This window comes from Colletotrichum siamense (genome assembly GCF_013390195.1).
Source record: "Colletotrichum siamense strain Cg363 chromosome Unknown KSG_Cg363_contig01, whole genome shotgun sequence".
Lineage (NCBI taxonomy): Eukaryota > Fungi > Ascomycota > Sordariomycetes > Glomerellales > Glomerellaceae > Colletotrichum > Colletotrichum siamense.
Genome location: NW_023501014.1, coordinates 2280317 through 2296412, shown reverse-complemented (window position 1 = coordinate 2296412; position 16096 = coordinate 2280317). Strand labels below are relative to the sequence as shown.

At 55.9% G+C, this 16096-nt stretch overlaps 6 protein-coding genes across 6 annotated transcripts; 3 read left to right on the top strand and 3 right to left on the bottom strand.

The window, feature by feature from the left end:
• Positions 1-1477: 1477 nt before the first annotated feature.
• Positions 1478-2247, bottom strand: PSF1 (DNA replication complex GINS protein PSF1; the record flags this gene model as incomplete). Its single annotated transcript, XM_036632422.1, has 3 exons — positions 1478-1571; positions 1633-2162; positions 2221-2247. The coding sequence occupies 3 exons, from the start codon at positions 2245-2247 to the stop codon at positions 1478-1480; spliced, it is 651 nt and encodes a 216-aa protein (XP_036501866.1).
• Positions 2248-2862: 615 nt separating this feature from the next.
• eef1b (Elongation factor 1-beta) lies at positions 2863-3902 on the bottom strand (the record flags this gene model as incomplete). Its single annotated transcript, XM_036632421.1, has 4 exons — positions 2863-3092; positions 3148-3527; positions 3767-3806; positions 3863-3902. 4 exons carry the CDS (start codon positions 3900-3902, stop codon positions 2863-2865), a joined length of 690 nt encoding a protein of 229 aa, XP_036501865.1.
• Positions 3903-4424: 522 nt separating this feature from the next.
• adrm1-b (Proteasomal ubiquitin receptor ADRM1-B) lies at positions 4425-5919 on the top strand (the record flags this gene model as incomplete). The annotated part of the gene is made up of 4 exons (XM_036632420.1): positions 4425-4475; positions 4533-4602; positions 4655-5138; positions 5361-5919. The coding sequence occupies 4 exons, from the start codon at positions 4425-4427 to the stop codon at positions 5917-5919; spliced, it is 1164 nt and encodes a 387-aa protein (XP_036501868.1).
• Positions 5920-6452: 533 nt separating this feature from the next.
• On the top strand, positions 6453-7643 carry uap2 (Splicing factor U2AF-associated protein 2; the record flags this gene model as incomplete). Its single annotated transcript, XM_036632419.1, has 1 exon — positions 6453-7643. One exon carries the CDS (start codon positions 6453-6455, stop codon positions 7641-7643), a length of 1191 nt encoding a protein of 396 aa, XP_036501867.1.
• Positions 7644-7915: 272 nt separating this feature from the next.
• Positions 7916-8946, bottom strand: CGCS363_v000569 (uncharacterized protein; the record flags this gene model as incomplete). The annotated part of the gene is made up of 2 exons (XM_036632418.1): positions 7916-8013; positions 8103-8946. 2 exons carry the CDS (start codon positions 8944-8946, stop codon positions 7916-7918), a joined length of 942 nt encoding a protein of 313 aa, XP_036502856.1.
• A 4093-nt stretch (positions 8947-13039) lies between these two features.
• CGCS363_v000568 (uncharacterized protein) lies at positions 13040-15670 on the top strand (the record flags this gene model as incomplete). Its single annotated transcript, XM_036632417.1, has 1 exon — positions 13040-15670. The coding sequence occupies one exon, from the start codon at positions 13040-13042 to the stop codon at positions 15668-15670; it is 2631 nt and encodes an 876-aa protein (XP_036502857.1).
• Positions 15671-16096: the final 426 nt, after the last annotated feature.

Here is a 16096-nt window from a genome sequence, read left to right as displayed (position 1 = left end):
CAAGACTGGAGAGAGCTCTGCTGCCCGCGGCACACAGTGGAGATGCAACAGGACACCGGATGGGGAACGGCCTGTGGACTCGCCCTCGCCGTGCATTGTACCGGCCTTGTCCCAGCCCGAGCTCACGTCTGAACAGACAATGTAATGCTGAAAGTTTCATCTCCTCACGTCTCTCGTGGGGTAACGGCTTGTCAATTGGGGATTTTCGGTCGATTGCTCCTCATCGTCGCTGTCAATGACCCGATGTATTTGCGAGATGAGGAAATTCAGTCCGGCGGCAAATCACCAGACACCAACACTGCACCTCAAGCCAATTACCCGTCATCAGCAAGCTTCCGGCTCCGGCTCCTCTGCTGGGCTGGGCTGGGCTGACGATCAGGAGGGCGGCGGCCCAGGCACCTAGGCAGGTCAGCCAACGGCGTTATGCAGCGCATGATGCAATGCTGCGCACCAGGCCAGCCCATGTTTCCCCCTCCTCTGCCCTGCCATGCCTGTGCCGTGCTGTGCTCCACGACCAACAGCTGTTGTCTGTGGTGTTTGGCTGACGGGCTGGCTGACTGGCGGACAACAGCCCGCAAAGATTCTGCTCAAGAGACGTCTACAGTCGTGGACGTGTCTGAGGTTTCAATGCACGCCGATCGTCGAATGTTGGATATCGCTATCGGTTCTGCTCATCCGCCGCCGATATCGCGACATCTGATGTCCATTCCACGCGCAACCGCACCTATTTCTCCATGTCCGAGCTATGCGAGCTGCGCCCGTCGAATCCAAGGTGCCCAAAACGTGCACCACTGCTACCACATGCGAGACATTCCTCCTCGATTATTCGCTAATCTCGTTGTGTAGGAAAAAGCAATGACCCATTGAAGAGCCTAGCAACGAAGATATTTTGCGTGCCATGTGCCTGGTCTGGATTTTGTCCCCGTCCATAGCGCCCGCTCTCGCCCTCCACCAAAGCCTCCCGCGTGCCGTTGCCTCGTTGCCGTGTTAGCCACTTTTTCCTGAGTCGGCCGCTCCGGAAGCCATCCGCGCTGATCTTGGCCCCATTCTGCTCCGGGCCTTGTTTTGTCGTTGGTGGTGGTCCCCGTCATTCAGATCCGATGCAGGAGCAAATCCCCGGGCCGTTTTGGCCCTCCCTCCGTCACGAATCCCGCTGCTGTTCTCCCAAACCCCTTGAAACTGCATGCGTGTCCCGCGCATTCCGCGAGACGCCAACAAGGCATGCTCAGATGTTGGATTTTTCGCATCATCTTGACGCAGCGTATTACGATATCCCGCCGCGAATGGCGCACCGCGTGGCGTACATCCTGTTGTATGTATACTTAGATGTTCCGTGCAAGGGTTTGGACAGGGCGTTCTTGCATCTGCACCCCTCACACCCCGCTGATCTCCAATATGAGGAGATGCGAAGACACATTTCTTTTAGTCTCAAATTCTTCAGAGTTTGGTGCTGCGTTATCACGCCGAGTCTGGGCCATCAGCTGAGCTTCTGGAGATAACCCTGCGCTATGAGCCGCTCGACATCTCCTTGCCTCACGTAGAACTGGCTGTTCTTCGTCAGGTTGATGGCGCTAGATCCCTGGTGTTAGATAGATCCGTCATTCTGTTGTGGCTCAGGCAATCCCAACTTACCCATATTCGGTCTGTATCTCGCCCGCGTCCTTCAAGACTCTCACGTCGATAAACAGGTCACGGGGCGGCTCCAAGCTCCCCGTCAGATCGATGTCAGTCCACTGACCCTTATACGCGGCCAGAAGATCGCCGTATTGTCTCACGTATTCCTCCTCTTGCGGACTCAGACTGCTCGTTGGTCCATCAGCACCCCCGTTGGCTCCGGTTGACGATCCGGCATTGCTGCGCACTTGCTGCCCGGAAAGATCCAGGACGTCCACTCCCTTCCATGCCAACTCTTCCAGCTTATCGGTTCGAGTTCGATGATATGCGAGTAGACATCGCTTGTTTCTGCGCATCGACAGGTGATTTACAAGTAGTGTGCATGCAGTTGCTTGGTCTGCGGCTGGATCGAAAGACCCTTGGAAGGGCTCCAGCAGTTCCGACACGTCCTTATCGAGATCTCTAACTTCGCGTGCCACGGCTCGTACTATCTCGGCTTGGTAGGGCGGTAAATGGGCGAGGTTCTGCGTTCGTTTGGCGTGTTGCACCTGCAAGAACGCGTTAGTCTCTTTGGTGATTCGCGGGTCAGAGCTACAGTCCGCGCACCAGTTTGTTGCCTAAGTCACCGTACATTATGCAGCCTGCTATGCGAGAGTTCTTTGCACGATCCAAAGACCAAGCTTCGTACGCCTGCGGAAGTGATGGATGAGGAATTAACTTGGCAAGGTCGCGTTTGGATCGCGGTATGGAGGTGGGAATGGGAACTCGCCGCGAGCTACCTCATCCGCCCAGTCAGGTCGCGTTGCGTTGGTCTGACCGCTTTGGGAAAGCAAGAAAATTGCCCCTCACTTAGCGCTGATTGTGCCCCACCTACACCTCACCGCCCACCCACCGTCAAATTCATGGTCCCGGTCTGACTCAAAATTTGCAGTGGCCTGAATGCTTGGCCTGAATGCTATCAGGGTCCTTCTGGTGCGGGGTTTTGTCGTGAAGTCGGGCATCAAGCACATGGGACACACGTATCGAAATGGGAGAGAACATTGTTTTGTTTTACTTCTTGAAAGGTCTTCGTAACCTCATGTGTATTCATCAAAGTCTTGGGCTCGCACTCTTTCTTGAGCGACAGGAAGTTACCTGCGCTGGTGCTGAGCAATTCCACATTGACCTTTTTTTTGAGGATTCTATGGATTGTCATGTCTCCACCATCATGCCTCGTGAATCATCCCTCCCATTCCATCATAAAGCACTTTACAGCTTCTGCATGGCAACAACGTCAGAGGACTGGACGTAGTCCTCGAACTCGCCGATCTCCTCCTGGAGGTCGTCCAGAGAGACCTTCTCATCCTCGACGACAAGGTTGATCTGGAGCTTCTTGACACCGAAACCGACGGGGACAAGCTTGGAGGCACCCCAAACCAGACCATCCTTCTCGATACCACGGACGGAAGCCTCGAGAGCGGTCATGTCAGTCTCGTCATCTGGGTTTTGGTTAGTCTTCGAGATCATTCTTGTGGGATCAGAGAGTAAACATACCCCAAGGCTTGACATCCATAGTGACAACGGACTTGGCAATGGTCTTGGGCTTGTTCTCCTTCTTCTTCTTGTACTCGGCCAGACGCTCCTCGCGGATACGGGCAGCCTCGGCATCCTCCTCCTCGTCGTCGGAACCGAACAGGTCGACGTCGTCCTCGTCCTCCTCGGCGGCGGGGGCCTTGGCGGGGTTGACGGGAAGCTCAGAGGCCTCAGGGCCGTAGACGGAGTAGGCCTTGGAAGCATCACCGGGGAGAGTGGCGAACTCGCTCTCGTAGGTGGAGATGTGCTTGTACCATCTGGCGGCGTTGGGGTACTTCTCAGCGTCGGGGGCAGAGGACAGAGCCTTGTAGACGGCAACGTCGGCCTGGGAAGGGGAGTGGCTGCGCTAATTGTCAGCGACAATGATTCATGCCCAACGATGCTGAGGATCAAAATGTGAATGGGCAATGCGGGGTTCAGAGTTGCACCGAAGTGCTTGTTGTTTCGTCGTTTAGCAGGGTCTTAAGCTGCCTCCGAAACACGGACCAATGTTTCTCATCATGTTGTTGCCGCGAGGATTGGGGAGGATGGAATCGAGGAGCTCGAGAGGGGTTCATCAGAGAAAAAGGTGTCAACATACCCGACGATGTAGGAGCGGGTGGTGAGCCAGCTGTTCAGCACTGACTCACTGTCAGTCGATGAAAGAAAGAAAGAATTCAACGCTGCAGAAACTTACTGGCAGCACCAGCATCAGTGAGAAGGTCGGCGAAGCCCATTTTTGCGTTTTGAAGAGGTTTGGAGAGAAGAAAAGGGGTATCTGGAAGGGAAGAAGCAGGAGATGGTGAGGAAGTGTAGAGGTTCAGGTTCAAATAGGTCGAGGTGGGGTTTGGGAAATTTTTGACTGTTCCCTTTGATTGCGGTGCGGTGCTCTCTGCTTCTGCGCTTCTGGGTTTGCACGGACTCCACTTTCTGGTTGCCCAGCGCCGCTCTCAAGGTCCATCCATCCCCTCGCCGGACTAAGGACGGCCCGCAGCGAGCCCTGCAGGCTGAGGTGGAGGGGTGCCTGATCGGGACTGTCCACTGGCGCATGTGGGATTGGCGGCCAGCCCACCTGAGGCAGGCAGAGGTGCACGCAGGCAGGGAGCTCCTACGCAATTGCATTCGAGAGAGCTCCAATCCAAACGAGCTCAACGTGACGCCAACCACACCTGCACCTCAAACGGCCATCTACCCATCTCAACCTCGACTTCCTCAACCTCACTTCTTTTTCTCACATACCACAAAGTCGAAGGCACAACATGTCGATCGTGCCTATAATTACTTTCAAGGCCGGTATCTGCGAGGCAGACGTCAGTGACCTACTCGGCTTCTACGCTTCAGACCCCGGTTCGCTGACTTGACTGTAGACCTCCAGCAAGCCTTACAAGGTCAAGCCCCAGGCCACGCCCGGTTACATCTACCTCTACTCCGAAGATGGTACGTCAATCGCAAGGGAAAACGGCCATTGCCAGCATCTAACAAGCGGCAGATCTGATCCACTTCTGCTGGCGCGAGCGCAGCGCCGCCATGGACTCTCCCGATCTCGACCTCGTCATGGTTCCGATGGACGGCGAATTCCTCCCCCATACTCCTTCCGACCAGCCCACAGCAAAGACCAACGGCCGCGTCTTTGTGCTTAAGTTCGGCTCTTCCTCGCAGCGACACTTCTTCTGGCTCCAGTCGAAGCCTCAGTCCCCCACTGGTGACCCCAGCTGGTTCAGCCCCCGTGATAAGAAGATTGGGGAGGTCGTCAACGCCCTTCTGCAAGGCGAGGATGTGAACGTCAACCGAGAGCTGGCGCAGGTCCGCAACACCGACGACAGACGGGACGACGACGATGACGAGACAATGGAAGATGCCGAGGGCCAAGGAGACCACCCGGCCAGCGGCGGTGCTGGTGCTGGCGCAACAGGCGGCGACGTGCGTGAAGAGGGCGAGAATGCTAGAGAGGGTGGCAGTGATGGAGCTCGAGCGTAGGTTTCCTTCCAATGCATGTCTCTTGCGGTCGGAGTCCAGGGTCACTAGAATCATACGGACTGCTTTGGCACGGTCAGGGAAAAGACGTGAGGCCCGCGAAACGGCGCCATCTGTACTTTTAGAGCCTTTCAAAAGAGACGAGGGTTCGGAGTTTGCCATTGTTTCGTGGTGCCCACGGCTTGATCTGTTGATATGAACCCAGGCTAATTGATTGATAGCGCCGGGGGTAGCTCTGGTAACACCGATGCGGATGCTGCTGTTCGCAACTTCTTGGCTTCATTACAGGGCAATTCTTCCCTGGGCGGATCTCAACAGCGCGGCCAAGAGCAAGCTGACAAACCGTTTCCGTACCTGCATCACCTGCTCCCCAACGAGACTACCATTCCCATGCTCCGCTCGGCCCCAGAGGATTACATAGACACGCTGCTTGGCTTCTTGCCGCCAGCAATTGTGGTTCTGGCCACAGAGAATGACGACCTGGGTGACTCGGAGCCTTCAGCAGATGCTGCAGCCGCCGCCATGGCCACCTTGAGCCTGGCGGAGAAGAAGAGTTTGCTGGAGAGAGTCCTGAGAAGTCCTCAATTCCACCAGGCCCTGGGTAGCCTGACGATGGCTCTTCGTGATGGTGGCCTGCCAACTGTCGCGGAGGCCCTGAAGGTCAAGGTCCCCAACGGTGGCTACATGAGGGGCGGTGCCATGCCTCTAGGTGGCGGTGAAGCTGTGGAGGCGTTCGTGGAGGGAGTCAAATCAACGGTCAAGGAGAAGAAGCAGGGCTAAGTGGAAACGGGTTGAGGGCATGCAAGGGCGGGGCGATCCTACGATAGACGAGGATGAATATAGAGAACTCGAGCACACTCAAGAATAACGAAGAAATGCATTCTGCCGAACGTTTTGTTTTTAGCAGATCATCGTATGATGACGCTAATACATCGCTGGAGAGCGTAAGATGATTCGTCCCAACAAGATAGGTCTTGTTCGAGACCTACCAGTTGCTGAACATACATGCCTTGCAACAAGTGAGGATTTCACTGGCGCAATGCACTCGATGGTTGACATGATGGCTCGCAGTTTATCCTCGCGGTAAGCTTGCGTTAGATCCGACGACCCCACACGACCCCAAGTCCTGCACTGATGTTCCCTGCAGCTCACTGCCGTTGCTCCACTAACGTCACCAAGAATGCGCTTTGCATTTCAGACCAAGCTTAAACATAGGCAACAACCGTTACCCAAAGTCTTCGCCCATTCGTTGGCTAATTTCAATACCTTTTTGAGCCGAACACCTCCCATCAACACTACGACTACATAACAGCATGGCAGATCAATTAAAGGATCCGCTGCCGACGTCCATTGGCGACTTCGGCAACGACGAGCGCATCTCCTTCTCCAAGCTGGACAACAAGTACCTGGCTGTCCTCGACGATGGCACCGAGCTCGAGTTCGACCCCACGACCGCGACATGGGCTGAGGCAGCAGACGAACCTCTCGAGCCTCTCGACGACGACCACACCGCACAGCTCGCAGATCTCTCGAGAAGCGCCAGTGCCAGCGTCGGCCCAGGAGGTAGCGAAGCACAAAACGCGAACTCCAGGAAACGCAAAGATTCCCCGAGCGGGATGGACGACAGAGGCGGAAATGGAGGCAACGGAAACAATCGCCCGGCAAAGAAGTCGAAACCTGCGCGCGCGCCGCCGCAGCCGCGCCAGAACACGGCCGTGTACGTGACCGGTCTGCCCACCGACGCAACAGCCGACGAGGTCCACGAGCTCTTCTCGCGCAAGGCAGGCGTCATTGCCGAAGAGATTGACAGTGGTCGCCCGCGAATCAAGATGTACACGGACGAGAGCGGCAACTTCAAGGGCGACGCGCTGGTTGTCTTCTTCAAGCCGCAGAGCGTCGAGATGGCCATCATGCTCCTTGACGACACCGACTTCCGGTTCGATGGCCCGGCGGGACAGCCGAGGATGCGCGTACAAGCGGCGGACTCAAGTTACAAGAAGACACAATACGAAGACGGGGCGGGAGCTGAGGGGAAGGAGAATGGCGGGTCGTCAAACGGACAGCAGAAGAGAGAGCGCAACGACAAGGACAGGCAAAAGATCATTCGCAAGACGCAGAAGATGGCAGCCAAGCTTGCTGATTGGAGCGACGACGAGCCGTCTATGATGCCGACTGAGACCAACTCCAAATGGGATAAGACGGTCATCTTGAAGCACATGTTCACCCTCGAAGAGTTGGCGGAGGACCCGGCTGCGTTGCTGGAGATCAAGGAGGACATTCGCGACGAGTGCTCCAAGCTGGGCACTGTGACTAATGTGGTGCTTTATGACGAGGAGCCGGATGGTGTGGTGTCGGTCAAGTTCTCCAAACCAGAGTCGGCGCAGGCATGCATACAGCTTATGAACGGGCGCAGCTTCGATGGCCGGGTGGTTGAGGCGTCTGTGTCGACGGGCAGGGAGAAATTCAAACAATCAAAGAAGGATCAGGCAAGCGACAGTGACTGAGATACGTCTCTCTTATTGGCGAAACGACGGGGCTTTTCTTTACACCAGCATGTGATGGGCGTGGGCGGGGACTTTCAGTGATAGAACCTTTTGATATAGCATCACAAAGCTCAGGACCTCAGGGCAAAATCAATCTCAATATTCCCAAAGCTTTTATCTTGTACTTGTAATCTACGTGCTTTATCCAACGCCTTCTCGTCCAAGTTGTATCCCCTTTGGTGTAAAGAAACGATGCTATATATATATATGAGCGTTTTCAACGAGAAGCCATCTTAGATGGCCTTCTCGATTTTGATCTCAGTCTTCTCGGAGACGACGTACCAGATAGCTGCCTCGATAATGCGGCATACAATCTTCAGTTCATGGTCGTCTAAGAATTATGTCAGCTAAAACAGCACACTTTCTCGTTACCTTCGACGATAAGAAGCAACTCAAACTCGCGTCTTCCATCTCACTCACCTCTCGGCGCGTATACCATGATGAACTCCTCCGGCACAGGCATCTGTACGAGCCTTCCTTTCCACGCAAGCGGATGTCGCTGGCCCCATCCCTTGGCGAGGACCTCTCGGATGTCTTCGGGATGCAGGCTCATGTGCAACGAGTGATCTGAGTCGTGAACATGACACACCTCCCCGTTGCAGGTCACGTTGACTGGATGCCGCGCAAATAGGCCGAGGCCATGCTTTTCGAGACATGACCTCGCCGTGCCGAATTTGAGCGGCTTCTCGGCCGCGAGACGCTCAAGTGTCTGCCTCAGGGCGTAGTAGTGCGAAGTTGTCCCGTGTTGGTCGAGTTGACGCTGCGGAGCGATCCCGGCGACCAGCGGACGCGGCCCGGGGCGGTACGGCAGCCGGCTCAAGCTCTGGTCGTCGTTTTGCTGGATGAGGATGCCCCTTTTGGGGAGGCTGTTGGGCTTTGGGTCCGGTGCGGTGAAGGGATCCCGGAGAGCCCACAACCGGAGCCAGGCTATTCTAATGTAGCCCTGGAATGTGGCCGGCGTGCCTCCGGGCCCGAGACCGAGGAAGTTCTGGTAGTCATTGCGGACGAGGAGGAGGATGGGCACGAGGATGATGAGGAACTCTGCGATCCTGGGCTCGAGGAAGTGGATGATAAGGGCCAGGCTCATAGATAAGGTGAAGATTGCGGGCCCATTGAGGGTGACGGAGATGGGCTGCTGCTTGAGGACGCAGTTGACGGCAACCTGGTTGAGATCCAGGCCCACGCCGCAGGCGTCCGCAGAGCCGAGAGGGTCCTCGTGGAGGCGGGTGGGTGAGGACGTGGTGGTCGTGATGGAGACAGACATGGCTGCTGTGCTTGTTACGAGAGACGCATGGGCACTAATATGCACGGCCTACGCCTGGCTCGAGACTGAGGGGCAATGGAGCACGCGAGCGGTTTCCCCAGGAAAGAGATGGAACGGATAGATTTCTTATAAGACGGGGTTGTGGAGGAAGACGAGGAGGAGGAGGCACCTTGGGACAAACAGAGGAGAGAGAGCAGGGCGAAAAAGGAGCCAAGATCGGTCAGAGGTAGTATGAGGTAAAGCTGACCTGACACAGCCAGAAACGAGTGGCCACGAGACACACGAGGTTCAAACTTCCTCAGGCCGGCAGCGTTTTCGTTGCAGGTCTACAGCATGCGGGGTTCGGGAGCTGAGGGGGGAACACTGAAGTTTGGCGGTGGACGACGGCTTGCTAGCTGATCAAGTGACAAAAGGGTCAAACGTGAGTGGCTAGGGCCGGAGGGCGGAAGCTCGAACCAAAACTGGGCGCCGCATATAGCCCTTGAGGACATGCAACCTGCAACCTGTTGGGCTCGTGCGAGGGCGAGAGATGGGCAGAGTTCCCGCCTCGGCGAGCAGACTAGGACATAGCAAGTACCTTTGTCCTGGGACCCCGTAGCATGCAACTTCGTTGCTGAAGCCCTCGTGACAGATTACCCCGGATTCCTAGGAGGCTTGGGCTAATAATGGATACCACTGGTCAGGAGGACACCCTCACCGATTGGCCTTTTCAACGGTCTTTCAGGGTCCAAGGCGGGGTGACGGCGGCAGTAGTAAAAACAAGCCTGAAGAGATGCCTCCTATCACGAGAAGACGGTATCGGGCGACATGCTCTGGCGAAATAGCAGACGGCCGGCGCAGTAGACCCCACCCGGAAAGGACGGTCAACGGCCGCTGGGCCCAGCGGAGAGAACTCCTACATAACGTTGGGTTGAGGTTGCTGGGGTTCCACCGCCGGATCGGGTGAATGTTACCCAGACGGCCGGTGACGGAGGGTGCTCTGGAAATCCTCCGACAGGAAGAGAAGACAGGAGGTTGGGGCCCAGCAGGCCAACTGTCTTGTGTAGGACGACGGCAGACGGGTTCGATGGTGGCCAGTCACCACCGTGTTACCTCCCCGCATTTGGGGGCCACTTGGGTGTTTGGACGGGAGCTGATCGGTCAAGTTCCTTCGGAGGGATCCCCCTTCAGGCTGCTGTACCCCGTATCATGATGTCGTCTTGTGGGATGTTCAGGAGCAAATAAGTTTGATCTTCAGTCAACAGTGGGCTGGGTTTCTGGTTGTTGGTTGAGGGAGGTTGGCACTGGCACAGGCGGCTCTTGGGTGCTGCACTTGGAGTCGGGCCTTTGCAGATGTCGCTGCGGCTTGTGTCTCAAGAGACTTGACAGCTTTCAGCGAGCTCGAGTTGCAGCCGCACTGCACTGGCGTGTCTGGCGAACGCATCTTGTGTTTTTTTGGGGGTTACATGGCTGCCACAGTGCCAGTTTTCTCCGATCCTCGCTAGTATGAGAAGCTTATGATAGAGTTGCGTCACGGTCGCAGCGCGAACTTGAAGTTGGACTCGTACCGCCGTAAGAAAGACTATTTTTACCGGGGAACGCTCCGGGACCGTGGCTTACGAAGTTTGCCCAACTTTAGAAGCGCCAAACCACCTATTGATTTGTTGTGCCTCAATACGAACTGTGTTGACGTGTACCCAAGGACCAACATGGCGGCCAGCATGGGCCCTCGAGGAATGTGGCTTTCGGCTGGCTGCAGCAGATTTTGCTCGGGAGGCAGCTTTTTGACGGAGACGGGCCGTGGTTGGTGAGACGGGACGCGTCAAGGCCCGTAAAAAATGATCTTATCGGCGCAGTCTTTACTAGTGGTGTCTCTCTCTCTCTTTGCCCTCTTTGACAACAAGCAGCTGAAAAGAATGCGGAAGAGTCAAGCGCGGTGGCGAGGAGCTCGGGAGAATGAGATGGGTAGATTGGTAGGTAAGGTATGGTGATAGGGTTAATCAGGGATGAACATAGGGGGGTTGCATCGGAAGGCGACACTGCGAATAGGCCTGATTTCTGCCGCCTCAGCCACGCGCATGAGGAGATGAAAAATGGATATGCATATCGATATTCGGGTGGGAAATCTCGGACATGTTCTAAATTTGTTCTTTCTGGAATTTGGAGAGTGAAGGGCCGACATGCGGGAGTTGCGATTGACGGTCCGGACTGATGGATTGGCGCTCCGGTATGAGCCTTCATTGGGATAATCTCTGTTCTGAGTCGCGGTGGCATCTTGTTCGTTGGAATCGTCGGCCACACAATCTCCAACTTGGCACCGTGACGTCGGCGACGGAGACTTTTGGAGGAGACTGCGGGGTGCATGGATGGATCAGGAATTTCAGACTGAACTCGCAATTGGTCTCGGGGATGGATCGATTAGCACATATCTCAGTGGCCGGTAGTTGCGAGGCTTAGCATTTCTGGCCAACAAGAGAGACTGTCTCATGGAAGGGCCAAGAGCATTAGAATAGAAGGATGTTGAGACGAAACCGAAGAACGCGTCCGACCATGTTGCAGCTTCGTCCAGTCTCTTTGACGGTTGGACGAGTCGTGACAAGACAGGAAACGATTCGACCTTCATTCGACGACTTGGACCGTACGCAGTGCAGTGTTGGACGTCCAGCGTGGTGTGGCTTTGTCTGTCGGGCTGGTCCCGGCCGGCGTCTTGACCAGGGACGAAGTGGACTGCATGCTCCAGCGTCCTGCTTCGGAAAGGAGACCGGAGGAATCGCTTGGTTCAGCAGGCTGGCCTGGACAGTGCCAGGAAAAGGCGCGCTTGACGGTCCTGAATTTGCCAGAGGACGGGAAGTGGAAACGGCGCGAACCAGGGAGCCGAACCGTAGCGGGCAGGCAGTCCCGGAAGTCGCTAAATGGTTGTCAGGGAGACCCCAGTCGGTGGCTCCAGCGAGCAGTCGAGACCAAGGCGGCGACCCCTGCTGCGCCTGCAAGGCCTGGCAGGACGCTGCTGGTCCCGCATTGGCGCGCACATCTCAAGTTCCCTGGAGCGTTTGGCGAGCACATGTGCTGGCTGGGAGTGGTGAGCGGTCAGTCTGGGCAGAATGCAAACTAGCACTGCGGCATGCATTGAGTTGCATCCATTGCATGGTGCTCTTGCATCCAGGTCTCAAGCCCGCCGAGCCTGGTCGTTAGTGGTTGCTCAGAGCAACTTGCCCTGTTGGCCAGTCATCGTCGAGAGCTCCCCACCGATTCCCCAATCAGATCCATTCTTTATAGTGGCGATTGCGTGGGATAGGGGAAAACATGCCCCACCTCACCGAACCGGGAAGTCGAACATGCACACTCGAGTGTACACACTGTGTGCCATACCAATCGCCCATCGGACTGCCGAACCAGTGGCACACCCACTGGCGCACAATTGGCACCACCACCACCATCAGCAAAAGAAGCAGCAAGCAAGCAAGCACACACACCACCCACAACACACACCCACCACACACAGACAGACGACAGACGAAAGGAGTTACGTACCTGACGTAGGTACTTGTACTATTTTTCTCTCCTGCCTTTTTTTCTCACGTTGTCCCGCCGTCGCTGGGTCACTCATATCCATCCAACCTGACCTTGACCAGAGATCCATATTAGTCGAGGTGGACTTTGCTGGCCCGAACTGACCTTCGTCTCTCGTTTCCCCCTGCTGTGCTTCATTTCCATATGATGCCCTAGCATCGCGTCTCCAATCCTCATCTCCATTCTTTTTTGGCTTGCCGTACTGTACATTATTTCGCCAACGCCTACCCGGTACAGACTCGACTTACAAACAGCCTTTTAGTCGCTGTCTGTCTCCGTCTCCGTACGATCCCCAGGTCCAGTTCCCACACTCCCCCCCTGGGTCGACTCTCCTCTACCGAACGCCTAAACGAACGCATCGACGCTGGGTTCTGTCATACTCGACTGAGCAACACCATCTGACAATTGCCCGACTGACGGGCTTCACGACCGAACTGGACTTGCCCTGAAGTTTCCAGTCGTAAGAACTGCTCGCGCTCGTCTGCTCTCCTCTGGCGACTAACACCAGAGCCTCCAGACTCGAACCCATCGGTAACCAGCCACCATGGGTCTCTTCTCAAACCCTCTGCGGTCTCGCGAGAACCGCGGGGCCAGATTACCCAAGTACGAGCAACTGAGTCCGTTGCGAACCAAGGAGCGTCTCTCCAATGACGACGACGACTACTACTCCGACGAAGACACGGACGGCTACTCTACCACGTCGACATCCTCACCGAGTGCGAGGAGCTCAAGAAACACCTCTTCTTCCCTCTCCAGCGCCGCCTTGATGTTGCCGAAACGAGCGCTTGCTACCGCCCGCCGACCGCGAACCCACATGTACAGGTTGCCCAACCGCATCATCAGATATCTCTGCTTTGGTCTGCTCACCTTTATGCTGGTCATGATCATGTCACTGGCGCGCGCCAGTCATGTTGAGAACAAGATGATTTCGGAGGGCAAGGTGGAGAAGAAGCCGGACCCTCCCCCCGTATGGGAATCCTTCGGCTTCCTCCAAAGATACTATGGCGGTATCAGATCAGTCGTTCCCCCCACGAACTATATTCCCTCCTACCCTCGGTCCGAGGATGAGACTCCCCTGGATCAGCTCGACATCAACACTACGGCGACTGCTACCAGCGAAGATGGCATCGATGACGCTGTGAGGCGATCGGTGCCCAAGAGCAAGATGTTCCTCGACCATCCCGACTCCATTTTCAACACCAAGCCCGAGAAAATTACCGAGTGCTTCGTCGACAAGGAGAACAAGGTTCGTGTGCCGCCGATTCGCTACTTCGACGGCCGACCCCAAGGATTCCCCCAGCACGTCGAGGGATCCTACGAGCTCCTGAACCTTCCTGAGAACATCTGCTACGAGCGCTTTGGACGCTACGGTCCTTATGGCTTCGGATACTCCGTCCCCGCCGGTGGTCTTGGCGTCGGTGAACACGGCGAGAAGGAGGGCTCTGAGGCCGTCTGGGAACAGGCTGCCAAGGTGGATTGGCGCAAAGTCGACTGGGCTGATGCTCAACAACGTTGCTACCAGTCCAATTCGCAAAGATTCAAGGCCATGCCGCCCAAGGTCCCAATGGCGCGTGGTTTCTACATCGACGAGCCTGTTCAGAATGCTACCCTGGTCGCCCGCGATCCGCTGGACAACTTGGAGCCCACCGCGAAGCCCGTCCAAGATGGCAAGCCTGAGGAGAAGACCGAGAGCAAGCCTATCAGCGAAGAACCAAAGAAAGACGATGAGAAGGGCGCTCGCACTGCGGTCGTGATCCGTGTTTGGGACGAGTACAACTGGCGCGAGGACGACATTATGAACGTTCGATCTGTCATCTCCGAGTTGGCCCTGGCCTCTGGCGGACGCTACGACATCCACCTTCTCGTTCAGATCAAGAACGACGCCGCCCACCCCGTCTTCGCCGACCATGAGGTTTATGAGCGCCGTATTAGGGAACGCATTCCCGAAGAGTTCAGAGGTCTTGTCACGCTGTGGACCGAAACACAGATGCTGTCCCTCTACCAGGGTCTCTTTGACCTGTTCACCCGTGGTCCCGACCTGCCCGTTCATGGTGTCTACCGCGGTCTTTCGATGGCCATGCAGTATTTCGCGTACCAGCACCCCGAATACGACTACTACTGGTCCTGGGAGATGGACATCCGCTACACTGGACACTACTACGATCTCTTCAGCAAGATGGAGGACTGGGCCAAGGAGCAGCCTAGAAAGGGCCTCTGGGAACGCAACTCCCGTTTCTACCTCCCAAGTGTTCACGGCTCATGGGAGGACTTTAGGCAGATGGCTCGCGTTCAATCTGAGATGGGCACTGACGGAGCCGACAACATGTGGAAGAACATGCCCGGCGCAAAGAGCAAGGACGGCAAAGATCCCACCCAAGTTTCCCGCGCAGAGAAGACCATTTGGGGTCCGGAGCGACCTCTGAATGAGGAGGATTGGTTTGAGATCGAGAAGGACCCCAAGCCTCCTACCAGCTACGAGAAGGACAAGTACAAGTGGGGAGTCGGCGAGGAGGCTGATCTGATCTCCTTCAACCCCATTTTCGATCCTGAAGGCACCACTTGGCTCCTGTCGGAGGACATTACCGGATACAACAAGAACAACCGTAACGAGCGTATGCCTCCTAGAAGAGCGCACATCATCACCGCGTCACGCATGTCTCGTCGCCTCTTGATGACGATGCACCGCGAGACGGCTTTCAAGAAGCACTTCGCATTCCCTGAGATGTGGCCTGCCACGGTCGCCTTCCACCACGGATACAAGGCCGTCTTCGCACCTCACCCCATGTATGTCGACAGGGAGTGGCCCACAGAGTACATGGCCCAGGTCCTCAACGGTGGCAAGAACGGCGCTAGTGGTGGTTCTCGCACCGCTGTGTTTGGCCAGCGCGAGCACAACTTGCGTGGTCTGTCCTGGTTCTACAACTCTGGTTTCGCCCCGAACTTGTACCGCAGATGGCTTGGCCTCAGGGTAAACAACGACGGTGGCGAAGAGTTCGAGAAGACCGAGGACACCACCAAGGATGGCTCGAGCGTCGGCCAAATGCGCGGCGGCGAGGGCCGCATGTGTCTGCCGCCAATGCTCATCCACCCCGTTAAGGGTGTTGAGTTGCCTGTGGAGGCGATACCCGAGGAAGACAAGGAGAATGCCGTTCCTGAGTCTGATCCCAATGCATGAATTAGCGGGCCCTCTTTGGCTACATGACGGATGATGTTTTTGTTTTCATTTTACAATAAAGGCCACCTTTTGGTTGTTTTTAGATGGTATGGCGTCTTGGGGTTGGCTTGTTGGATTCTTTTCAAGGCCACACGATACGGATTTGTGTCGATTGTAGGAAAGGCATAATGCATTGGCCGTATACATGATGGATGATGTACATAATGACTGTCAGGTTAGAGGGAGTCATACATGGCCACAGCGATGACCAACAACAAATTACAATTCAAGCTTTCAAACGATGCAGCGTTTTGCAAAATCTGTCCTGACAAACTGACTGACACCTACCTTGTCTTGTGATCAGATGCCTCTTTGGAAGATGTCGGTGGGCTGCGCCGTTGGAGCTATGCCCAGGCAGCTGGAATTCAGTCTTCGTTCTGACAGGTG